The sequence below is a fragment of the Garra rufa genome, chromosome 7, assembly GCF_049309525.1.
Source record: "Garra rufa chromosome 7, GarRuf1.0, whole genome shotgun sequence".
NCBI lineage: Eukaryota > Metazoa > Chordata > Actinopteri > Cypriniformes > Cyprinidae > Garra > Garra rufa.
Genome location: NC_133367.1, coordinates 16,728,803 through 16,755,561, shown reverse-complemented (window position 1 = coordinate 16,755,561; position 26,759 = coordinate 16,728,803). Strand labels below are relative to the sequence as shown.

Genomic DNA, 26,759 nt, shown 5'->3' with positions numbered 1-26,759 from the left:
TGGTCGACATTCGGCAGCTGCAAGAAGAACAATTCACAACCATGGTAAGTGACTTATTTCTGTTTTATTTTTCATGTTTCATAACTGTAGTAGTATATTAAGGTGTAAAAAAAAACAAAAAACAAAAAACAAAAAAAAAAAACTTTTGTGGTAACCTTAAATCCTCCGTCCGCAAAGTAGACTTGTGAAGGGTTTTGGCAGCACAGTCTTGGGATGATTTCACACATTCCCTGGCCTTATAGCGGCTACAGACGGGGTTCCTACGTTATGAATTACAAGCTTCTTTGACAGCAGTTGTGATTCACTGCGAAGTCATGTTGATTTGAACAATTACCGTCCATAAAACGGAAATAATAAAGTTCCATTATTTCTTCTGTAGCAAAGGTTTTTGAGAAATTTTTTTTTAATCAAATATCCAGTTATATTCATCATTAATATTTTGTCTCCAATTCAGTCAGGTTTTAGACCTGTTTTTTTTTTTTTTTTTAACAGTGATAGGCTATTCAAAACACAATACGACTGATTTACAAAAATCACACACGGACACTTATTATTTAAAAAACAACACATTGCATTGTGTTTAGTGTATGCCACAACAGCATCATCATAGAGAATATAACATTTTATACCACGTGACCTGACCTGAGCATTTTCAATATATTTATAATATATAGCATTAATATATTTTCTTAATTAATGACGCTGAATTAAATTTTCTGCCCCCATACCCCTATAAACATGTCTAATACTGCAACAATGTGTCCTTATTTACTACATTGAATTACAAATTAACACAAAGAAATAATTATTTTTCATATAAACTGATTAGTATATAAAATTAAACTGTAGATTGTAACAAAATATCTTACCATGGCATAGTAAAGCGCACACTGAGAACAAATTAAAGAGAAGCTTCTTTTGTACCATCTTCCTTCAGAATAAAATGGTGTGCTTCAATAAACTGTGCTGCTTTGAAAAGGTTGTGTGTTCATTTTGAGGATGCTGTCATATGTAAATGTAAATGTGTCATCAACACCTTTTGTAAAAATCATCATTTAGTCTACATTTACAATAAAACTTGAATCAGTGTGATATGTGATGAGTTGTCCAGGCTGTAGCAAGAAACTTTAGAAGATGGCGAGAAGTCTTGCTTGTGGAAAGTGAAGAGATGACTAGTTAGTTTCATGACCAGTTCCATTTTCAGTTTGGCCTTTAAAGCATACTCACATTTTTTTTTTCTTGTTTTCTGCTTTTGCTGTATTATAGAGGCAGATGGATAAATTATGCCACTATAATTGTGTGGATGTGTTGGTATGGATGTCAGAGTGTGGTTTGCATGTGTGTCCTAAAAAAAATGTGTGTGTTTGTGTGTTGTTATATATTTTGCGGCATTGTTGTTTAACTACAGCACCCAGAATGCACTGTTACGTTTTCCGGAAATGTTCCGGTAAAAAAGTTAGTTCTGAAACGAAGTAAACAGAACAGTCAAGCGAAGCTGGTGTGTGTCATCTTATTCTTCATGCAACGTTCATTCTCCCCAAAGATATAACAAAGTGGCGACGAGGATTCAGTCACTCGTGCGTGTGTTATGAGAACGCGGAAGTAAAGCGGCTTTTGTGAAACGAGAGAAAATACGAGCCGGCTGTTTCACCTTTTGTAAAGGGGGAGGACAGACAACGATTCAGATAAGTGACTGAATTGATTGTTAATGACTGAAAACGGAACAAAATGGCATCAGTTTTCGGCAATATGGGTCCGTTTGAGGAAAGCAGTGAGCCGTGGAGTTCTTATACAGAACGATTTGAGTACTTTGTGTCAGCAAATGCTATTGCTCAAGATAAAGTGGTACCCACCTTTTTAAGTGTGATGGGTCCAAAGACATACACACTACTGCGTAACCTCCTACAACCAGAGAAACCGGGAGAGAAAACATATGAGCAAATAGTGAGCACTCTCAAAGCTCATTTCTCTCCAAAGCCATTAGTAATTGCAGAGAGATTTCGGTTTCACCGACGAAATCAGCTAGAAGGAGAAACTGTCACAATGTTTGTGGCAGTGCTAAAAAAATTAGCTGAACATTGCGAATTTGGTGATGCACTAAATGACTCACTTCGAGACAGATTAGTGTGTGGACTTCGCTGTGAGGGAATTCAGAAAAGACTATTAACTGAGAGCAACCTGACACTACAAAGAGCAATTGAACTGAGTGTGGCTATGGAATTGGCTGCTAAGGAAGCTCAGCAACTGAGCTCTAACAGCAAAGTGTATAAAATGGACACTGAAAAACAAACTGAAAATAAAGGCCCATGTTTCCGTTGTGGCAAGACTGGGCACTCACCTGTCACGTGTTGGTTTAAGGACATGGAGTGCCGCAGCTGTAAAAAGAAAGGACACATAGAGCGTGCATGTAGAAATAAAACAGGAAAAGGGCAGAAAATGCAGCAGAAAACAACATTCAGAAGGAAACAAAAGAAACAAGTATTCACAGTTGACCAAGAGAACAAGAGGGGTACAGACACATCAGATGATGAATTTCCTTTGCATGTGCTCACTGTGGCAGGGGGAACCAAGTCATATAAAGTCACAGCGCTGCTGGAAGGACAGCCAGTGAAGATGGAGATTGACACTGGTGCTGCGGTGTCGCTTGTGTCGGATGTGGTATACAGTAAAATGCTGAGCCACCTGCCACTAAAACCACCCGATGTGACCCTTAAAACTTACACTGGCGAATCAGTGACTATGAAAGGGCTCCTCCAGGTAACAGTTGAACTAAACAAACAAACAAAAAAGCTGCCATTTTATGTGGTTTCAGGCGATTACCCCTCACTGATGGGACGTTCCTGGTTGGAGAAACTACAGGTGAACTGGCAGGCCTTACACATGATGACATCTGAAACACTGGATTTAGAGGGTGTCCTTCGGAAAAACAGCGATGTTTTCAAAAAGGAGTTAGGCAGCATGGAAGGGATCAATGTGAAATTGACCGTTGAGCCGGAATGCCAGCCAAAATTCTTAAAGGCCCGACCCTTGCCATATGCACTCAAACCCAAAGTTGAGGCAAGCTTAACTGAACTTGTGAAGGATGGTGTGCTGGAACCAGTCAGTGTAAGCAAGTGGGCAACACCTATAGTTCCAGTTTTAAAGAAAGATGGTGGCATAAGAATTTGCGGATATTTTAAAGTCACTGTGAATCCAGTGTTGTCTGCAGAACAATACCCCTTACCTCTCATAAATGACCTCTTTGCAGGACTGACTGGAGGACAGAAATTCAGTAAAATTGATCTCAATCAAGCATATCTGCAAATGCATGTTGAGGAACAGTCCAGAGAACTACTGACCATCAATACACACAAGGGCCTATTTCGGTATAAGCGTTTACCGTTTGGAATCACTTCGGCTCCATCCCTGTTTCAGCGAGCTATGGACCAGATCCTGGCGGGACTTCCGGGAGTAGTATGTTATTTAGATGACATCCTTGTGACCGGTACAGATGACGAATCACACCTGCAGCATCTGGATGCTACCCTCAAAAGACTGAAAGAGTATGGATTGAGAGTGCGGAAAGACAAATGTGAATTTTTCCAGTCTGCAGTTGAGTACCTGGGGCATGTCATTGATGCCTCTGGTCTACATACGTCCCCAGCTAAGGTTAAGGCCATAGTGGATGCTCCAACGCCCAAAAATGTCAGCCAGCTGCGTTCTTTCCTCGGCTTGCTAAATTATTACGGGCGGTTTATTCCAAACATTGCTACACTGCTGAAACCTCTACACAAATTGTTGTGTCATGACAATAGCTGGAGGTGGACCATGGAATGTCAGGAGACATTCGACAGAGCGAAAGAGACTCTGTTAAATTCAAAAGCCCTCACCCATTTTGATCCTTCCCTTCCAATTCAGCTGGCTTGCGACGCTTCTCCATATGGTGTGGGAGCTGTCTTGTCCCACATCATGCCAAATGGTCAAGAAAAGCCAATTGCATTTGCTTCGAGAAGTCTGAGCAAAACCGAAGCAAACTATGCTCAGATTGAACGTGAAGCATTGAGCATTGTGTTTGGAGTGCGCAAGTTTTACCAGTATATTTTCGGAAGGAAGTTTACACTGCTGACCGATCATCGCCCGCTGACTGCGATTTTTGGCCCTTACCATGGCATTCCCTCTCTGGCTGCTAGTAGGATGCAAAGATGGGCTTTGTTATTATCTGCTCACACCTATGACATCAAGTACCGGAAGTCAGAATTGCACGGAAACGCAGACGGACTGTCCAGATTGCCTCTCGCTGACCAAGTAAAAGAGACAAAAGTAGCTGAAATTTTCTACTTCAGTCAAGTGGAAAGGACCCCAGTTACAGCGGCGCAAGTGCGCAAGGGCACACGAAATGACCCGGTCTTGTCCAAGATCATGGATATCGTCATGACAGGGAAAGGTGAGAACCATGACCCAGAGCTCAAACCATATCTCACTCGACGTCATGAACTTTCGGTGCAGACAGGCTGTTTGTTGTGGGGAAGGAGAGTGATCATTCCACCAGCGCTGCGCAAATCAGTGCTAAAACAGTTGCATGTGGGACACTGTGGAATGGTCCGCATGAAAGAGATTGCCAGGAGCTACTTTTGGTGGCCAGGAGTGGACGGGCAAATTGAAGAGAAGGCAAGAACATGTACGTCATGTCAAAGCATACGCAACGTACCACAACTGGCACCGCTGCACCCATGGGAGTATCCAGAGAAACCGTGGCATCGCATTCATGCTGATTTTGCAGGTCCAGTTGAGGACAAAATGCTGCTGGTCGTCATTGATGCACATAGTAAGTGGCCTGAAGTGGCCATCATGAAATCTACTTCAGCAGAAAAGACAATCGAGAAGTTGGGAGAAATTTTCAGTAGATTTGGACCACCAGTGCAGTTTGTCTCAGACAATGGACCCCAATTTATTTCGCATGAGATGGGCACATTTCTACTTGCAAATGGAGTACAACATATCAAGTCATCACCCTACCATCCTGCCACAAATGGGCTAGCAGAAAGGTTCGTTCAGACCATGAAACATGCTTTAAAAGCTTCAATTGGACAAGGCACATTGCATCAACGCCTTCATGACTTCTTGCTGTGCTATCGCAGTACTCCACACGCAACTACCAAAGTGTCGCCAGCTTATTTGTTGTTCAATCGAGAGCTCAGGACAGGCTTTGAGCTACTTAAACCAGCAACACTCAAAGAAACTGTCGTACAGCAACAAGAAAATCAGGTACAGCAACGGAAACTGCGAGCCAAAGACAGAACCTTCTTGACAGGCTCATCAGTGCTGGCCCGGAACTATGGCACCGGTCCAAAATGGGTTCCAGCTACTGTGGAGACCCAGACGGGTCCCGTGTCCTACAGGGTTAAAACTGCTGGGAATCTTCTATGGAGGAGACACACTGATCAGTTACTGAGTGGAGCCAGTACATTCACTGACCTTCCTGAAGGTACCAACATCCAGGATCAAGAAGATGTCAGCTCACCAGATTCTGTGACTGTCACTACCGAGCCTAGCAAGACCCCAAATTCTCCATCTACTGAAGAACTGTCATCACCTGTTGTTTCGATAGAGAATGGGAACCAAGTAGGCCGCCGGTATCCAATGAGGGAGCGGCGTCAACCTCAGCGTTTTTTGGATTATACTTAGTTAGGGGCTACCCTTATTGCATCGGGGCAGAATAATCCCCCAAGGGTAAGCTAGGGTTTGAGGTAGTCCACCCTCATTTCCAGGGAATTAGTTGTGTTAATTTACCAAGGACATTTAAGAAATCTAAGACATTTACGAGGAAACTGAATGTTCTGAGAATTTATATATATTAAAAAAAAAAAAAAAAAAAGAAATTGTTCACAGAATGTTTAAGTGAAAATGAATGTTATACATTCCTTCTGTATGGTGCTAGTTCAAAGTTAATATAAGTTGACCTTAAAAGTAAGGGGGGAGGAAATGTTATATGTGTGTGCACCTGTAATGTTTGAGAGAGAGAGATTATACTGTATTGTGAACCATCATATGCCGCATACCAGCGGAGCTTTGCTGTAATCTAATGGGAAAAGTTGATTACTGCATCCAAACATAATCTTACTAAAAGCTTGATTTTTTTGAGATATCAACTTCAAACTTGGAACACAACTTGTTTACAATTATGGCTTAGATTGTCTTGCATTTATTGTTGGATGCATGATGTGTACATTTTTCCTTGTGCGATCCCCATGTATGTGGACGAGTGTGTCAACGTGTAAGGTGTTTTATTAAACTCTGGGAAAATGCACCATCTTTTCATCTCCCGTTCATTATTTGCACAAGAAGATAGCGGATGGCAGAAGAATACTGACAAACTGTTTCTAACTGTTCGAAATCATCAGATATGTCTCTGATTGGCTGCATTGCTCACTGCTGCATAGTTTGCCATCTTCAATTGCTTTTGCTTTCGTTTAAGGGAATTTAGCACCATCTAGTACGTACTGAGCTTGGCTAACTGTTTCCGTTGCAGCAGGGCTGTCAGGGATTCCATGACCAACCATAGGCAACTGACAAGTTGTGTGGGAGGTGTTGAGAGAGTTCACCATCACGTATTGTAAATGACATTAAAACAACTGACATTTACTTAATTCCTATCACATGTCTTGGGCAGTTCCAGACAAAAACATTGAGTGTGTGTGTGTGTGTGTGTGTGTGTGTGTGTGTGTGTGTGTAGTGCAAAATGGTTAGCCTGTGTCACACCCCTTCTAATCTCTCTGCATTTGCTTCCAGTTGCATCTCGCATCAAGTTCAGGCTCTGCACCCTACCTCAGCTCACTCTTACACATCTACACCCCCAACAGATCACTTTTTTATTGAACTATTGAAGGATGTTTCACATGTTTGTTTTCTGTTTGTGCTGGTGTTGTCAGATTGGTAAGCAAAAAATAAAAATAAAGAAATATATTGCTTAATACAACTTTGATACATTTTTTTATGAATAACATTGAAAAAAACTCATGGAAATGTACTCACAAACTCAAAATGCAAGGGAAACCTGCACATTAAATGATTTAAATTCAGTGAACCTGTTTCATCTAATGTTCATGTTTTCCAGGTCTGTCTGGTTCTGAGACAAATATAATACAGATGATGTCAGTGATGGAGGGAGATTTTGTCATTTTACACACTAATGTTACTGAATTACAAGAAGAAGAAGACATGCAATGGAAGTTTGGAGCTATTAACTCTCTGATAGCTGAAATCACTAAGGCTGCTGAAATCTTCTCTACATCTGATGACGTTCCTGATGGGAGATTCAGAGACAGACTGAAGCTGGACAATCAAACTGGATCTCTGACCATCACAAACATCACAACTCAACATGCTGGACTCTATCAACTACAGATTACTGGGCAGACAATGTCAACCAAAACATTCAATGTTTCTGTCTATGGTGAATAGAGATAATTGGTCCTGTCATTTATATATTCTTATTTTAACAACTATTTACATATTAAAATGTTCAAGTGTTTTAGATTTTGAGATCACATGAATACTTACTTATTTTCATCACACTAAACACTTACTCAACACACTGAAACAGAATTAAGCTTGATGTTTATATTTAGCCACAATTGTCTTTATTCACTCATGTTTTCCAGCTCGTCTGCCTATTCCTGTCATAAGAAGAAACTGTTCTTCATCATCATCTTCATCACAGCAGAATTGTTCACTGGTGTGTTCAGTGGTGAATGTGGGTCATGTGACTCTCTCCTGGTACAAAGGAAACAGCGTATTGTCCAGCATCAGTGTGTCTGATCTCAGCATCAGTCTCTCTCTACCTCTGGAGGTGGAATATCAAGATAAAAACACCTACAGCTGTGTGATCAACAATCCCATCAGCAACCAGACTCAACATCTGGACATCAGCAAACTCTGTCACACATGTGCAGGTACGACATCACTGATATTACTGTCCATGTACACATTTACTTACATTACTTATATTAATGTTTATCCTCTCCTTCTCATCCTCCAGACTTTATATCTCATAAAATGCCAATTTCTGCTTCTGCTGCTGGATCTCTATTGATTGTCGCTGTAATTTGGATCTTCTTGATCTACAAGAAACAAAGAAAAACAATCCAAGAAGGCAAGTGTTTCCTTCTGCCTTCAAACTGCCTTTTCTTCAAGCAGTGGGCAGCCATATTGCTGTGGCGCCAGGTGAGCAGTTGGGGGATTCGGTGCCTTGCTCAAGGGAGGAGGGTGATGAGAGCGCTGTACATTCACTCCTACCACCTACAATCCCCACCAGATCTGAGACTCAAACCTGCAACCTTTGGGTTACAAGTTCGACTCTCTAACCATTAGGCCACAACTACCCAAATTTATTTATTAGCTTAGGTTATTTCTGTAGATTACACTCTTATCAGAAACATATTCAGCCTATAGAATGACACTGGATCACACTCTTTACTCACTTCACTTGGAAAACAAACAAACAAAGCCGAATTGGAAACTTGTTAATGCTGTTTTTACAAAAAGTAGGTTTTTTTTTACAAATTTAGGGGCAGTCGTGGCCTAACGGTTAGAGAGTCGGACTTGTAACCTAAAGGTTGCGGTTTTGAGTCTCAAGTCCGGCAGGGATTGTAGGTTGGGGAAAGTGAATGACCAGCGCTCTCTTCCGCATCATAATCAAGGCACTGAACTGCTCCCCGGTCCTGCAGCAATATGGCTGCCCACTGCTCTGGGTGTGTGTTCACAGTGTGTGTGTGTGTGTGTGTTCACTACTGTGTGTGCACTTGGATGGGTTAAACGTAGAGTACAAATTCACCGTACTTGGCCACTTGTTACACCCTTTCCTTTCTGTCCTTTCCAAATTGCAGCCTTAATCATATTTAATTAATTACACGCATTAGAACTTTGACAGCACCAATAACATACGTTATGATGAACCAGATTTACTTCAATGTATCTGGTAATTTTATTGAAACAGATGAGACTGTTGATGAAGAAATCACTTATGCTGAACCAACATTCCACAAACAAAATGCACTTAATAAGGTAGGATGATTTATTTATTTGAGAGTGTCACATTTAGAGACTCTTGTGTTTTCCTCTGTACCCATTACTTCACGAAGACAACATCATCATAACAGATGTTTATAAAAGCCATAAGTTCATCAATAAATGTAATTTAAAGAAACACTGACACATATCCTGTAATATTTATAATGATCACTGTAACTATCTAAATACTTATTTTAGCAGTTAATTTAGGTTTAAACATCAAAACTATAGAACAAGTCCATTAAAGCAAATTATGTTTTGTTAAACAAATTTGGTAACACTTTACAATACATGTGCACAAATATGCATTAATTCATGCTTAACTAATGCAGACATAATCATGAGTTAACCCTTTAGAACGTACGATCACACCGGTGTGATTTGTCTTGGCTGGTCCCTTATGCGTATGATCACACCGGTGTGATTCGAACGTTCGCCGCATCACGTGATCAGCTGCTGAATTCAAATCTGTTTTGGCGCTTTGGCTGGCTCTGAGCCAGATCGGACGTGCTGAGTGCTTGTCATATTATCACAAATATTAAGTGTTTTCAACCATATAATGCTTATTTTAGGTTTCAGATATTTAAATACACATACGTACTAGCAAAACCATGCATTTATAGTTTGTAAAATACACACTGATGTCTATGGAAGCGGCAATAATGATCCTACAAATATATTCTGACAACATATTTTATTGATATCATATACAGATTATGTATGTAACTCTAAAGTTCACTCTCCTCTTCTCCCAGCTCACCAGAGACTTACTTTAATGTCTTTCGGGAGGAGAGGATGCATTTGCGTGTTGTGAATCCCACAGCTCGGATTCAGCTCGAACAAACATGGCGGCGCCCATCACCCGGTATAGAATAACTAACACGGTCATAATAAAAGTGTTTGGACTTTTAAATAAATTTGCTTGCACATATTTCGAAATCGGAATATCAGATATTTCATAATAGCGAGCATGCTTGTAAATATTAATGATAAAAAAGGGAAAACGAAATAAAAGCGATCCATGTGTCTTACAGTGCTGTTGTGGCTGCGGTGTGTCAGATGACGCGTCGCCTTGGAAACAGTAATGCCAACATTCTAAAATAACGGTCGCCTAAAAAAAACTCACTCTTTGGGGTTAGATAGAATATTTTAAACTCACGTGTGAAAAGGTTAATATATAACTCATGAAGAACTAAACCATTTATTAATAATCACTTCATCATCAACAAATGAACATTCTATATGATTCATAGATTAAGTAATCAATACAATAGGCAGGGTAGAGGCAAAGAGCCAATGATTCCAGAGCTAGAATAAATAAGACAAACAGACTCGAAACGATTAAACTAGAAGCTCGGAAGGGCTCCGTAAAGTAGCTAACACAAGGAGTGTTGAACGCTATACAATACTAGGCCCAGAATCATTGTAATGGCCTCGTATTTATATGGTTCATGATTGTATACAGGTGAAAGTGCAGTCTGCGCAATGGGAGATGGGAAGTGTAGTCCAGGGTGAAGTGTGAAAATCAATATAATGAGTGGGCAACCTCTGGTGGCAAGTGGATGTAAGAACATGGGCAGGGTTTGTTACAGCAATAACACATGTTAGCATAATAAAAATAATTTTGTTTATCAATATATGTAACATATGGGATGAGCAAGTAAAAAGAGATTGTTTTCATGTCTATTGCTCAATGTCAGAATGAGCGTTAGCATGACTTTTGCTAATAATGGAGCCACAAACAGCCCAAGCACAAAGCTGAAACCACAGAAAAACTCTCAACACAAACCTGTTTAAATCTACAATATGCTTTCCTAAATCTTTCAAAAACACATAATATAATGTTTCATTTGAACATTTACACTTCTTAAATAAGACTGACAACATTACTTACGCAAACTGGAAGTCACATGACACACAATCAAAAAATAAATAAATAAATAAATAAAATACAGTTCTTCTCTGGGGCCTACGGCTCTGCACATTTTGTACGTCTTCCTTATTTAATGCATCTAATTCAGACATCAGGAAATCTATTAACTGAACCGAGGGTGTCGGATAAGAGAACAAACAAAATGGGCTGAGCAGTAGGTCGCAGGACTAGAATTAAGAACCGCTGTTCTTAGTAACCATTTAATTGTACAAAACCTGGCCAATACTAATATATTATTATTTACACTTCAAAAGCTATATCACCCTGTAGCCTGGTCACCCACTGAAGCCAAGCAGGGTTGAGTCTGTTCAGTACCTGGATGGGAGGCCAGCAGGGGGAGCTAACCTGTGGTCTGTGTTGGTCCAAATGCCCCATTAAAATGACACTATTCATATTTCATGGGATAAATATGACATTATTGGGGTTCTGACACTCTTTAGTGACAAAAAATCCCTTGACACTTCTTGTAAAGAGTAGGGGTGTAACTCCGGTGTTCAAAAAAATTAACCTCGATGTTTGGGATGCTACATTTAGCAAATTTTAATTATTCTGTCATGTGTGATGTTGTCTTTTTTTCCAGACACTTGAGAAGGATCATGTGACGTACACATCTATCAGCATTAGAAGATTATCTTAAACTGTAAGGTTTCTGGAATCTCCAGAGACACTGACAGATTGAGAGTCTATGGCTGAGTTTTGGGATTGGTGAGAATAACCATTAAAAAAAGGATCATACAGCAGGATCATTATGAAGTGCGATATTCAAAAAATGCACAAAAACAATTGTCAAAATAAAAAGAAAAGCCTCAAAACTAATTTAATTAACATTTATTATGTTAATGTGGTTTGACCTGTGCCACATAACTTTTTCATCAACAGTTTGGTGTTACTTTCAGTTCAGGTAATATGTAGGTGAAGGTGTTAAGGCATGTGGTTGAGAGTTTTTTTTTTTTGTTTGTTTTTTCATGCTTACGATTAAGACATTCATAACAGTGTGACTTCTTTTAAATGCAGAGGTTTTTAAGAAACAATACATTGCTACCTGTTTGAGAAATCATGCAAAGTTTGGCCCATGAGAACATGAAGACCACAAGTGTATGCAGAAATTTGCATTACCTGATGGGACACACTTATAGTGATGTATAACTGCAAAATTGTACAGCGCTTAATTTTTATTTTCAGAACTTGTGCATTTTAAAATCTTCTAATGTCTGTTCAGTAGTCCACATATTATTCCAGCTGCTTGTAATAAAATCATTAAAAGCATCTGCCAAAGTTGTACAAATAAATATACTCACTTTTGCACCAATAAAGCGTCTTCTTCTTCCCCATTGGGAGTCTATGGCAACCCTATTAACGTAACATAGGAAAATGATGAAAATTGGCACAATTGTAGTGATGGCCATGATTATTAATCTGGCTAACTCTGGGGTCTCTGGAAACCAACTCTATAGCATCACCACCAGTTCAAATATTCAGCATTGAAATGGTATTAACTCTTGTTCGAGAAAAATTAAACTTAGCATACCTGATTCCTCTCCTCCTGCTGATTACATTTAATAGCTTACATTATAACTTAACCCATTGAAGTAGCGGCCACTTAAAAAAGAGTAAATTTTTCAGTTTTACATTTGTCGCTACTTCTCCTTCAAAATTGATCCAATTCTTTCTAAAATTGGTTCAGAGGATAACTTTGATCAATTGAAATGAAACTCAGCAAACACCAAAGTTTTAAATCTAAAAGTGCTCCATTTATAAAGTTACTGTCTTTCAAAAGAAAGAGTCAATTGCAAATCATGAAAATGAATTGGTTTAAAAACCAATCTCAAGCTGTTTCAAGTTAAAGTCTCAATTAACTACATTCCCCATCTGCGCAACTGGAATTTAAATCTGATTGGTGTTTAGCTGGTTTGCAAAGCATTAATAATCTAAACCGGAAAAGTCTAACAGATAATAATTGCAGATTTGACTCATTTTAAATGAAAACTAAACTGAGATGAAAAAACGCCTCAGCCAGAAATGTACTTTTACTATGATAAAGTAAATATTCAGCAATTCTTCAATAGGATATTTAAACTACATGTGTTACAACTAACCCAGCAAGTTTTTTCCCCTCATGCTCCCCTACACCAAACAGAAAATCATGTCAATGCACTTTCATGAGATCACGTTTTCATAGCAGCTAGCAGGACAGGAAGAAGCTCTTCACCTACAAACTAAACAGATGAAACAAACTTTTTGTCCACCAACCGCAGCTTGCATTTTCACTATGTTTAGCTGCTAGTATCACACCTTTGCAAGGGGAGATGGCAATAGTTTACTTCCCCTCCTCCCATACACATTAACTTAGAATTACATTATTTATTTAAATTACAACTATTTTAAATGAATAAGTCATACTCTGATACTATCAAATGTATATGAATAATGATTAATGTTTCTTCACTATTAAAAACATTCTTGTCTTTAATAGTGTCTTAATATGAGCCAAAAGAACATTTATATGTATGTATATAAAAGGCATATCACCCTGTAGCCTTAGACTGGTCACCCACTGAAGCCAAACAATTGCCTCAAAACTAATTATTTATTATCTTAATGTGGTTTGACCTGTGCCACATAACCTTTCCATCAACAGTTTGGTGTTAATTTCAGTTCATGTATGTAGGTGAAGGTGTTAAAGGCACGTGGTTGAGAGTATTTTGTTTCCATGCCTACGATTATGACGCTCATACTGTAGCAGTGTGACTTCTTCTAAATGCAGAGGTTTTAAGAAACAATACATTGCTACCTGTTTGGTAAATCATGCAAAGAACTGACTCAACTCAATGAGTCATTCACAACTGATTTAACTGACCTGTCCAAATACTCACACCTGCGGTCTTTGCACTTAACCAATTCACTACATATATTATTTATCTGAGTTTGGTCCAAGTGCACATGAAGACCACAAGTGTATGCAGAACTTTTCATTACCTGATGGGACACACTTATAGTGTTGTAAAACTGCAAACATTTACAGAGCTTATTTTTTTTTTTATTTTCAGTACTTGTGCATTTTCTGTCTGTTCAGTAGTGCGTATAACAGATGACACATTTTTTTAATTTATAATTAAGTCATAAAAAGCACCTGCAAAAGCTGTACAAAATAAATAAATATACTCACTTTTGCACCAATAAAGAGTCTTCTTCTTCTTCCCCAATGGGAGTCTATGGCAACCCTATGAACGGAACATAGGAAAATGATAAAAATTGGCACAATTGTAGTGATGGCCATCAATAGTGATCTGACTAACTCTGGGGTCTTTAGAACCAACTCTATAGCACCACCACCAGTTCAAAAATTCAACACTGAAATGGTAATAACTCTTGTTCTAGAAAAAGAAAACTTAGCATACCTGATTCCTCTCTTCCTGCTGATTACATTTAATAGCTTACATTATGACTTAACCCACTGCAGTAATGACCATTTGAAAAAAAAGTACATTATTCATTTTTTCACTACTCCTCCCTCAAAATTGATCTAATTCTTCCTAAAATTGGTTCAGAGAATAACTCTGATCAGTTGAAATGAAACTCAGCATGCTTTATCAACACCAAAGTTTTAAATCTGAAAGTGCTCTGTGTATAAAGTTATTGCCTTCCAAAAGAAAGAGTCGATTGCGAATCATGAAAACGAGTTGTTTTTAAAACAAATCTCAAGCTGTTTCAAGTTAAAGTTCCAACTTACAACATTCTGCGCAACTGGAATTTAAATCTGATTAGTGCCTTGCTGGTTTGCGAAGCATTAATAATCTAAACTGGAAAAGTCGAACAGATTGGAGATTAAACTAATTGCAAATTTGTCTCATTTTAAATGAATACTAAAAACTGAGTTGAAAAAATATACCTCAGCCAGAAATGTACTTTTACTATGATAAAATAAATATTTAGCAATTCTTCAATAGGATATTTAAACCACATGTGTTACAACTAACCCAGCAAGTTTTTCCCCCCACGCTCCCCTATGCCAAACAGAAACAGAAATCAGAGTCATAGAAATCATAGTAACTAGCAGACAGGAAGAAGCTCGTCACAAACTAAACACAGATTAAACAAATGGCAAGTTTCTCACGCACAAATCGCAGCAGCTTTCATTTTCACTATGTTTAGCTGCTAGAATCACACCTTTGTAAGGGGAGATGTCAATGGTTTACCTCCCACCCCCCAACACCCCCCCCCCCCCCTTTTAACATTAATTTAACCCAGCATGAGGACATTCAATCTCTGGTGTGGGAGGATTCACACACCAGATTTTTTGTTTTCAGCAGCACTTGAGGAAAATGTTCCTTCTCTTCTGTTTGTACCTGTGGCTTCTGATTGGTAAGTTATAAATATATATATTTCATTTGGCTCTATAGGCGATACAATTTACTGAAAATTTTCATTTTTGTAAGTTATTTCAATTAGTGAAAGCCAAGAAAGTGAAAGTAAATAATGTTTATTGTGTGCCTGTGTAGATACTTTCAATGCAAGTTGCTAGTGCTAATGTTACGGCTGTTAGCTGTAAATAGAGATCACGGCTACATGGCTTTGGGTTAATTGTAACTGCAAGACTTGAGATTAGTTAACTTTTTTTTTACATTTAAATATCATTTTTTTAAAATATTAATTATATTAATTGTACAGTCAAACCAACATTTAGGACTGCGCGTAAGTGATAGTTTAATACTTTTTCAATAGGCATTAGTTATTTTGAGCTGCTGTTAAAAGCACTCTGTCATTCTATTTATTTACTTATTTGTTAGTAATAAGACTGAGCTGCTGTTAAAAGCACTCTGTCGTTGCTATCTATTTACACCTGCGTTTTTTATTTACATAGAGCTGTTGTTAGAAAAGGACTCTTTCTTCCGTGATTTGCCTTGCAATTATTATTTTTTATTTTTGTTTTGCTTTAAACTGTAGTCTTTATTGCACCCATTAAAATAAATAACCGAGCAGATGGCCAAGGGAAGCTTTTGTTATTTCATATTGTTCCCTTCTTGAGCAATTAAAAGTGTGAAGCTGTTGCTTCAAAGTTTCGATTGAGCCTTTTTGCATGCGGGCGATACATTTGCGGCTGACTGAGCCGAGGAGGCGTCCCTAGCTATTATCAGTAAAGCATTGTTGGTTGTGTATTTAACTGTGTAGCATCAGCTGACGCGTCAGCGGAAGCGTTCAGCCTCCTCGTGTGAAGACCGATGAAAGTAAAGACCTGCGACTATTCCTGCTTGAATTTAACTGAGCATCAAAACCGACAACTTTTCACTTTTAGACGAAACCGCTCTCTTTCTCCCTCCCACCTTTCTTCAATAGTATCCTCCTCTCTTCCCTCTCCAACCCACTTCTCATCCATGGAAACTAATGCAGCGACTGACACCCTATGTTCAACACTTACTTCTTGCCTAGATGATATATGCCCTCTCTCCTCCAGGCCAGCACGGGCTACTCCTTCAAACCCTTGGCTATCCGATGTTCTTCGTGAGCATCGGTCCAAACTCAGGGCGGCCGAGAGAAAATGGCACAAATCTAAATACCCATCTGACTTGAGTATGTTTCGGTCTCTGCTTTCATCTTTCTCTACTCAAGTCCATACTGCCAAATCTTCATATTTCCACAAGATCAACAATGCTGCGGACGCACAGAATTTTTTCAAAACTTTGAGTTCACTGCTCTGTCCCCCTCCACCTCCTACAATCACTTCTATAACACCTGATGATTTCGCCACATTATTTACACACAAAACTACATCTATCAGTAGATGCTCCACACTTACAGGAACTAAAATCAACCACACCCACAACCAAAACTCCCCTCTTCTCCTTCTGTCCCCACTCTGAGGCAGAAGTATCCAAACTTTTCCTCTCCAAACAATCTGACGACATGTCCCTTAGATCCTATCCCCATACACCTTCTCCAAGCAATCTCTCCCACAATCCTACCGGCGCTCACACACATCATCAACACATCTCTTCTCACAGGCACTTTCCCCACTACATTTAAGCAGGCCCGGGTAACCCCACTGCTAAAAAAAACAACACTTAACACTTCACTCATTGACAACTACAGACCTGTCTCCCTCCTTCCATTCATAGCAAAAACACTGGAACGAGCTGTTTTCAACCAGCTATCTTTATTTCTCACTCAGAACAACCTATTGGATGCTAACCAGTCAGGTTTCAGGAGTGGTCACTCAACTGAGACTGCGCTACTGTCTGTCACTGAAGCCTTGCGGACTGCAAAAGCTGATTCCAAATCATCAGTACTTATTTTGTTGGACCTATCTGCAGCTTTTGACACTGTGAATCACCAGATCCTCCTGTCGACCCTCTCATCACTGGGCATCACAGGGACACCACTTTGCTGGTTCAAATCCTACCTCTCTGGTAGGTCTTTCAGAGTGGCCTGGGGAGGTGAGGTATCTAAAACTCATCAACTGGTCACTGGGGTTCCTCAGGGATCAGTTCTTGGACCTCTCCTCTTCTCCATATACACTACATCTTTGGGTCCCATCATACAGGCACATGGCTTTTCCTACCATTGCTATGCTGATGATACACAGCTCTAACTATCATTCAAACCAGATGATCCATCGGTAGCTGCACGGATCTCATTCTGCCTGGCGGATATCTCTGCATGGATGAAGGAGCACCATCTACAGCTCAATCTGGCAAAGACTGAGCTCCTTGTCTTACCTGCCACTCCAACTCTACAGCATGACTTCACCATCCAGTTAGGTTCATCAACAATTACCCCATCGACTTCAGCCAGAAATCTTGGTGTAATCTTTGATGACAAATTAAATTTCAAAGACCACATTGCTAAAACTGCTCGATCTTGCAGGTTTGCGCTGTCCAACATCAGAAAGATCAGGCCCTTCCTAACAGAGCATGCTGCACAACTCCTCGTCCAGGCCCTGGTTATTTCTAGGCTGGACTACTGCAATGCTCTTTTAGCTGGTCTTCCAGCATGTACAATCAGACCTCTACAAATGATTCAGAATGCAGTAGCACGACTGGTCTTCAATGAGCCCAAAAAGGCCCATGTCTCACCTCTCTTTATATCCCTGCACTGGCTACCGGTTACACGCATGCAAGCATCAAATTCAAGACACTGATGCTGGCATATAGGACAGTCACCGGCTCTTCACCTGCCTACCTCCGTTCACTACTACACATCTACACTCCCTCCAGAAGTCTGAGATCCTCTAGTGAAAGACGCCTCATTGTACCACCACAGAGAGGCATGAAATCACTTTCCAGAACATTCTCGGTTACTGTTCCTGCCTGGTGGAACATTCTTCCCACACCTATCCGGAATGCTGCCTCCTTAACAGTTTTCAAACGACTGCTAAAAACCCATCTTTTTCAAATCTATCTGACCCAATAATAATAATAATAATAAAAAAATCTTTGTTGATCTTGTCTTTATAGCATGTACTCATATAACAATGCCTGATATATGGTATTTTCGAGCACTTCCCGCTTCGAGCTGACTCTTAGGATGAATCGCTTGCTGTTCTCCCCAATTGTAAGTCGCTTTGGGTAAAAGCGTCAGCCAAATGAATAAATGTAAATGTAAATGTAAATTTAATGTAAATGTATTCAGACACCTTCAAAATGTCTTTCACTATCACAGTTTATTTGCTATAGTTTAAAACTATAAAAAGGGGTTTTCTACCTTTTAGATGCCACAGACCCCTGAATATGATCATCATTGTGCAACCCCCATTCTAAAATTTTAAAGTTTCGTGTATAAATACCCAATTCCTTGTGGCCCCCTGGGGTTCTCCGGACCCCAGTTTGAAAACCCCTGATTTAAAAAATGGTAATAAAATATGACAAGAGTTAAACTGTGTCAGAACAAATTCAGTTTGATAATGTCAGAAAACTTTGATAGAAAGGTATGCAATCGATTACAATCAACCCAAAATTATTCAGACAACTAGTATTACAAAATGTACACAACTACCAATACTTTGTCAGGTCACCCTTAGCCTCAATGGCAACCTGTAGTCTCATGGGCATGCTGTCAACCAGTTTATGCAAACCTTCACTTCCCCTCCCCTCAGACTCAGTATGAATAACATTTTTGTTTCAAATTGTTATCAAATTTTACTCGTAGTCCACTGAATAACTGTTTGGTATAATATGTCACTTGAAGCTATGCGTGCATAGTGGTTGCAGAAAAACATTAACAAGTAGAGGTAAACAGGTAACATCCATGCGGAATAAGAGAAAAAAATATATAGTTTTGTGCCTTTTGATATTTCAAATTGGAATGGAAATATTTCGTCAAAGATGCCATTTGAAGTGAAACACAGATGTTTAAACGGACATACTATGAATGAATGCTATGACTACTATACTTTTAAAGGGGTCATCGGAGTCATATTTTCCAGAAGCTCATATGAATCTTTAGGGTCTGAAAAGTCTACAATATACTTTGGTTGAAAAAGATCAATAAAGCTCTTTCTGATTCTGATTCTGATAATTCTCTAGTCGTAAAAGCTATCTCTGCCTGGTTTTCTTCATCCCGGATGTGCACGCTTCTGAATGTTTACAAACCGATAATTGGTAGACTATATACTTTTATCTGACTGAAATTCAGTGACGTCAAGGCTGTAATGTGATTGGTTATTAAGGGACATGTGATCCAAATTATCAGTTATGCTTTCTCCAATAGGGAGTTAAACAGACTCTCTCATCATCCTATTGTAAGACAATCTCTGTCTGTGTCAGAAGGTGTAATGATAGAGGTTGGTCGCTGCTCTGGGGTGCATTTCCAAAAAGGATCGTTAACCAACTATGGTCACAAGTTTTTTTGTTACCAACATAGTTCAACGATTTCGAGTTTCCCGAAGCTATAGTTCAAACGAACATTCACAAACAGCATCGCAAACCTAAATTGATGAAACTACAGCTCTGGACCTGTAGTTAGACGCATAGTTTATTGTTAGTGAGACCTATGGGCGCAATAAATTATGCTCTTGGACACAATAAGCAAGCTAACATGCAGTACAATCTAAATATAAATTCATTTTGTATTTTTGTGCATTCTCTATAAGTGTTGTTTTTGATTAGTGTGCAACCCCAGAGTATGATGTAAGAGGGAACCCGCGATGAATCAAACATCGAATAAAGTGAAATAGGGGGCCATGTTCAATATAGCTGAATTTTAGAGATTTACTATTTTTTTGTTCCCTATAGTTTCCCTTTTTTGATGTTTGATTTATCGCAGGGTCTCTCTTACCTACTCCAGAGATCTATTCAAAAATGGCGCTAATAGAGGACGCGCAAAAATACGTGGATTAAAGGGCATTTTTGGACAGATAGAATATATAGATATAGATTGTACTGCATGTTAGCTTACTTGTTGTTCCCAAGAGGGTCATTTATTGAGCCCATATGTTTTATGCTTCTAACCACAGGCTGAGAGCTGTAGCTCCAACCAGGTAAGTTTGTGACCCTGTTTGCGAATGTTTGTTTGAACTATAGTTTTGGGAAACACAGAATAATGGCGGAACTTTCGACCATGGTTGGTTACAAAGCTTTTGGGAAGCTTTTTTTTTTTTCAGGATTGGAGCTAAACTTTACAGGACATCAGCACTCCTGGAGGGATGTTACCTGGTATAAACAAATGTAACATATATTTGTTTATTCATTTATTCATTCATTCACAACGATTTTGCTGTTGCACAGTATACATCAATTGCTGACTATTTTCTTTATTTAAAATGCTTCATGCCTTTTGTAATACCGTGATAAATCATATTGGGATGTATGCTAATATTTCTGGATGTGGCGCCCCACCAAGAAAATTTGCCATCAGCCTCACATTTAAAATGATACACATTGCAGCTGATTGTTTGCAACCCATCAGAAGCCTTCATCTGTTCCTGTATGTTTTTCAGATGTGTTTGGGGCTAAATCAAACAAAATACCGACCATTTCAGTGATGGAGGGAGATTCTGTCCTTCTACACACCGATGCTACTGAAATACATGAAGGTGAAGACTTCTCGTGGAGTTATGGAACTGAAAAGTATCTCATAGCTAAAATCAAAGGACGAAAATCAACAAAACATATATACAAATATGTGGGTCCTGATGAACGATTCAGAGACAAACTGAAGCTGGACAAACGAATTGGATCTTTGACAATTACAAATATCACAACTGAACATGCTGGACTCTATGAATTAAAGATAACTGGAGCTAAGCTGTCATCAAAAACATTCAATGTGTCTGTCTATGGTGAGAAAAAAAAATTGTTCTGTCCTTCAAATACATCTATTCTTGTTTTCTTAAAGTAACTTTAAGGTGAAATTAAGGCTATGGAATTCAACAGGGGCAATTCTTTGGAGGCTTATAAGTTTATAAAAGTTCACTTGCATTTGAAGTATAGCAGCAGTTGAAAGTCTAATCAATTTAATATTTGTTAGATTTATCCACATTTCTGTTTATTCTCTTATGTTTTTAGCTCATCTGCCTGTTCCCGTCATCAGCAGTAACTCTTCACAATGTTCTTCACCATCATCGCCATATTGTTCACTGGTGTGTTCAGTGGTGAATGTGAGTGATGTGACTCTCTCTTGTTACAAAGGAAGCAGTTTATTGTCCAGCATCAGTGTGTCTGATCTCAGCATCAGTCTCTCTCTACCTCTGGAGGTGGAATATCAGGAAAACAACACCTACAGCTGTGTGCTCAACAATCCCATCAGCAACCAGACTCAACATCTGGACATCAGCAAACTCTGCCACACATGTTCAGGTATGACAACACTGACATGAGTGACTATTTACCCAGTTAGTGCTGATGTTTGATAGTTTGATATAGATCAGATGGACAGATTCACTCACACTAATGGTAATTTTGTCCATTACAGAACCACAGATATCCTTATTTAACATAGTGCTGATCTCTGCTGCTGGAACTCTGTTGATTTTGGTTTCAGTCATGATGTGCTGCATCTGCAGGAGACACAGAGAAACAGGTTAGGCGAGCAAGATATTAATATGTATAAATAATTATCTTTTCAAAGACTTATTTCTATTTAAGACTGAAAGCTTTGTCATTTTAACACATCTGCGATTTTTGTTAATGCAGTTCAGACTCGAACGTCAGAGAGAACTGATTCAGAACTTTGTAAATCGAAAACACCAAAATCGGTAAGATCATTCGTGATTGTGTGTTGATGTGGGTCTGTCGTAGAAAGCAGAAATTGTATAAGGTCTTGATGTAATGGTTGGTCTATAATTCAATTTCACTTGAATTAAACAAAATACTACGGTCTGACTTTTTAAACTTCCACTTAAATAAGTTCCTGACTGATTTGTCTTGCCTTGCAGAAATCAAAGACAGAGAAAGTGTACGAGAACGTCCCCATAAAACGATGATCAGATCTACAAGATAGATCAGATATACTGATGTTAGAGCTCATCTGAGACTATGTCCGGTATTGTCTTTTTAGGGTCCAAGTACTGCGGTGCGAGGTCTTTATTGGAATTACTCCACTGAGGGACTAAACATACTCAGAGATTAATGAAACTTTGCACACGCTTCAAAACTGCTGAAAATTTACATTTGATGTGTGTTTTAGAATAAGATATTGCAAAATCGCTCTATAGCACCACTATACACCTTTAGCAAAGTAGACACATGTAATGTCCCAATACATACAAAAACATCAACAAAAAGTATTTTCTCTGCAAATTTTGTGCTGTTTTTGACATTTCATGCATTTTTATTTTTTTAATACAAATTCCTCCTAAAGATTTTATTAAAAACACCAAATTTAGTCAGTCTAATCTAAAGCCCTTTGATTTTAAATTGCAAATATTTCAAGTTTTTGTTGAAAGGGGACGTACATGGTAGCCTGACCAAGTTTGATATTTTGCCATGAAAGAGGAAGTTGTTGTAACTCAGTGTAACGGGAATTTAGCCCGTTGTGTAGGGGAAATGAATTGGCTGCCCTGGCAGTTTAGACAACGAAAAGATCTTAGTCCCCGTTCTCAAAACTTTTTAGTCTCTTTACACACTAATGTGTGTATGTGATTTTATTTACCTTATTGTGTTGGGACACAACTGATTGACAAGGGTAGGCTTCAGGTATAGAAATGTTACACGGGGCTTCCTGAAGTAACTTGCATATGAGAATGCGGTCTGATAGACTCCTCCCTCCCCAGATCTAATAAAGTAAATGAGACGCCCCTACTCCCTGACAGCTTTCAACAAAACAAACTGTAGATGGGAAGTGCAAAAGAAAACAGAATTTATTCTTTTAAATTCTTATTCTTAAGATGTATTAGTTCCTTTGTTTGAGTAGTCAATTACATTAAAGAAAATTAAAAAAAATTATAATTTACTGTCTTTGTGTTGTCTTTTAAATTTACACAATCACCTTAAACACAAAAGGTGAAAACTTTACTTGAAATATGACAAATCCCTTAAGAAACTTCAAAACAGTAAATGCTTTCAATTTATCAATTTGTAAACTCACCAATTCTCAGTTTCAAATGACCACCCTCAAACGATCACATTTGAAAATAACAAACAAAAACAACCATTCACAAACAAATTTCAATTCAAGATGAGCCCTTATGTGAAGTGTTCCTTCAATGGTTTACTCACTGCTCACATCACGTTCTGTAGTCCACTTGAATTAGCACAGTTCACTGTGTCAGTTCAGTCCTCCGAAAAAAAATGGGAAATTTAGAAAAAAACTGTTCAAAGAACAATGAATTGGAGTGCGTTGTCTTGACGTGGGGTGCGTTGAAATTAACTGAAGACAGTAGCTGAAGTGGTTAACTTCAAAGATCCACTCTATTCTTTACTAATGACCCACCGATGAAACGTCTATTTAAAAGTAATAGAATTCAACGGGAGATGAATCAAACTGAGATGTCACTTGGATGGCAGGGCTATAGAACTATCTGCAAACTGGAATCTTCTAAAACATTACTTCTTTGCATCCATTACGTTATTCAGCGGTCGCAGTATCACATGCTCTGACACGTGCGGAAACTCAAATGCATGTGAATAGTCTTGTTGACACGTTATTCTCGGCGCTGCTTTTTAATCAAAGACGAAAAATACAAAATACAGCAAAAATGTGCTGCATATCTCTCAGATGATGATAATAAAACTTGATCTGCACTTGAAGCGTACTCACAGCTTTCGTGGCCTTCACTATGTATACTGCGTGATTATAACAGCGAACACATACCACAAAACGAAACTGGAGAAACTCCTTTCTGCCACGAAACGCGGGTCACTGTCCACACTTTTCCTTAGTGCTTTTGTCGTTAAGCCTCGATAATCTTCCGCTGAAGCAACTTTATCGAACGAGCTCTCGAAACGACACAACACTCACTTTTGTGTGCGACACACTCATACAATGCGCTCTTCTTCGTCTCTCTCTGCTGCACTTTCAGCACGCGAAAACGGGATCACTCGTCAAAATAAAAGTCTCTCACAAATAATCACTTATTTAAACGAATATACATATATTTATATATATCCGTTACATTCCCCCCTGCTAAACCCTGCCACTCCATTGACATCTCCAGCAGGCTCATCTCTGAAACACAAAACAACATATTAGAAAAACATCACATTATACACGTATATTCTCGTATGTCATTACTTGAAGTTACAGAAACCTCTGAACTCCTATTTGACAACATAATCACTTCTGTACTTCACAGGTAAGATACCCTTGTTTTGCCTCTGAGAACGTCTGAGTTCCGGAATACTTTCTCTTTCAGCTTCTGAAACATCAGCATCACTTGAGTCATCTTGTACTCTCAATTCTGATTCTGCTATTACACTCTGAGTTTCGTTATTGTCACCCTGTTCTACTTCCTCTGATTCCCCTTGACCTACCCTTGTTTGTGCATGGTAAGTGGGATGTTGTGAAGTTGCAGGAAAGCAGACAATGTCTGACGTGTCTGTGTCTGTTTCTGATTTGTCTCTCATACTGTGCTGGCATGTACGAGGTATTGCGGGTGATGGCAATGAACAGTGCCTAAGCTGATCTCGGTGTACTACCTTTGTAGGACCTCCCTTTTCAGGTTTAATGGTAAACACAGGTATGTCAGCGTGGTTTTGCTTTAACACTATGTATGGTGCGTTTTCCCATTTATCTTGAATTTTGTTTCTACCACGGTGTTTGTGATTACGCATTAGCACTCGATCTCCAGGCCTCACAAGAGCTCCAAATGACTTGCGGTCATAAATCCTCTTTCTCTTTCTGGAAGCCTCTTGAGATGCTGCATTTGCAATCTCCACCGCCGTCTTTAATCTTGCATGATGATTTTTCACCCAGTCGTCCAGATTATCCACCTCATCCTCTTCTAAATCCTTCTCCCCTACAATGTCCATTGGTAAGCGTGCGTCCCTTCCGAACATTAAATAGAATGGAGAATAACCAGTAGATGAATGAACATGACTGTTGTAAGCCATTACCAGTTCTGGCAGGTGAGTTTTCCAATCTCTCTTCTTCTCTGGCGGTAAGGTTCTCAGCAAGTCGTGCATGGTACGGTTGAATCTCTCACATTGAGAGTTACCCTGTGGATGGTATGGGCTTGTACGACTTTTTCCTATACCATAGATCTTGCAAAGCTCTTTGATCACATTAGCTTCAAAACACCTGCCCTGGTCAGAATGCAGGCGAGCTGGGCAGCCATAATAAACAAACCAGTGCTTGAGTAGGGCTTTTGCTGTCGTGTTTGCTGTCTGGTTTCTGGTAGGAACAGCAACTGTGAATCGGGTAAACATATCGGTGAGAACAAGCACATTTTCATATCCTCCAGAAGACTGCTCAAGCTGCGTATAATCCATCGCTAGGACTTCTAGTGGAGCTGAAATGTTACTGCATGTCATAGGGGCTCGAAGTCTGGGAAAAACATCTTTGGCCAGTGTACATCTCTTGCACTGCCTTATCCAGCATGGAACATCCTTTGACATGGTAGGCCAGTAATAACTTCGTCTCATTCGAGTCAATGTACTTCTCTCTCCGAAATGACCTCCGTGTTCATGTTGTCCCTCGTACACTTCACGTTGTAGAGATTCTGGTACGACCATCTGCCAGATCTCCTCTCCATCCCTAGGGTCTAGGATGCGTCTGAACAGCACTCTCTGACGCAGCTTAAGACGGTCAAATTCTTTAGCAAGTTTCTTCTGTTTTGGTTCCATACAACTGTGGTCCATTCTACTTGGTCTCTTGCTCTCGGATACTGCTGTATAAATGGGACCGATCACAGGATCGTTTTTCTGCTGCTTTCCTATCTCGCTCCAGCTATACCCATTTATTTCTCCCCTTATTGACGCTTGCACTGCAGCTTTACCCTCAGGTTCTCCTTCAACAATCCTCTTGCCTGGCCACAAACTTGCTCTTACCTCGTCAGCTCCTAGCCAGATGAAATCCTTTTCATCGTCGTCCTTCTCCGGTTCCTCTCTGGAGGGAATCCTCGACAGGGCGTCAGCATTCGTGTTGTGTCGGCCAGGTCTATAGCATACTTCAAAGTTGTACTCTGCCAGCTGCGCTACCCAGCGCTGCTCAACCGCTCCGAGATTGGCTGAGTAGAGGTACCGTAGTGGATTATGGTCAGTAATCACAGTGAATTTTGAATACATAAGGTATTCTCTAAACTTTTCTGTGATCGCCCACTTTAATGCAAGCAGCTCCAACTTGAATGCACTATAGTTTTTGTCATTTTTCTCCGAACCTCTTAATCCTCGGCTTGCATATGCCACAA

The 26,759-nt window shown here is 39.3% G+C and overlaps 1 protein-coding gene across 1 annotated transcript; it reads left to right on the top strand.

Annotated features, from left to right (window-relative positions):
- Nucleotides 1-6,866: 6,866 nt before the first annotated feature.
- On the top strand, nt 6,867-21,570 carry LOC141338003 (SLAM family member 5-like). Its single transcript, XM_073843576.1, has 7 exons — nt 6,867-6,912; nt 7,094-7,432; nt 7,641-7,931; nt 8,018-8,131; nt 8,975-9,042; nt 20,430-20,453; nt 21,481-21,570. Exons 1-7 carry the CDS (start codon nt 6,867-6,869, stop codon nt 21,568-21,570), a joined length of 972 nt encoding a protein of 323 aa, XP_073699677.1.
- Nucleotides 21,571-26,759: the final 5,189 nt, after the last annotated feature.

Excerpts from the sequence above, each read along its gene's own strand:
- LOC141338003 (XM_073843576.1), top strand. The coding sequence starts at position 6,867 with ATGTTTCACATGTTTGTTTTCTGTTTGTGCTGGTGTTGTCAGATTG. Across the intron at positions 7,433-7,640 it reads ATTCAATGTTTCTGTCTATG|CTCGTCTGCCTATTCCTGTC; the intron begins GTGAATAGAGAT and ends CATGTTTTCCAG. Across the intron at positions 7,932-8,017 it reads ACTCTGTCACACATGTGCAG|ACTTTATATCTCATAAAATG; the intron begins GTACGACATCAC and ends CTCATCCTCCAG.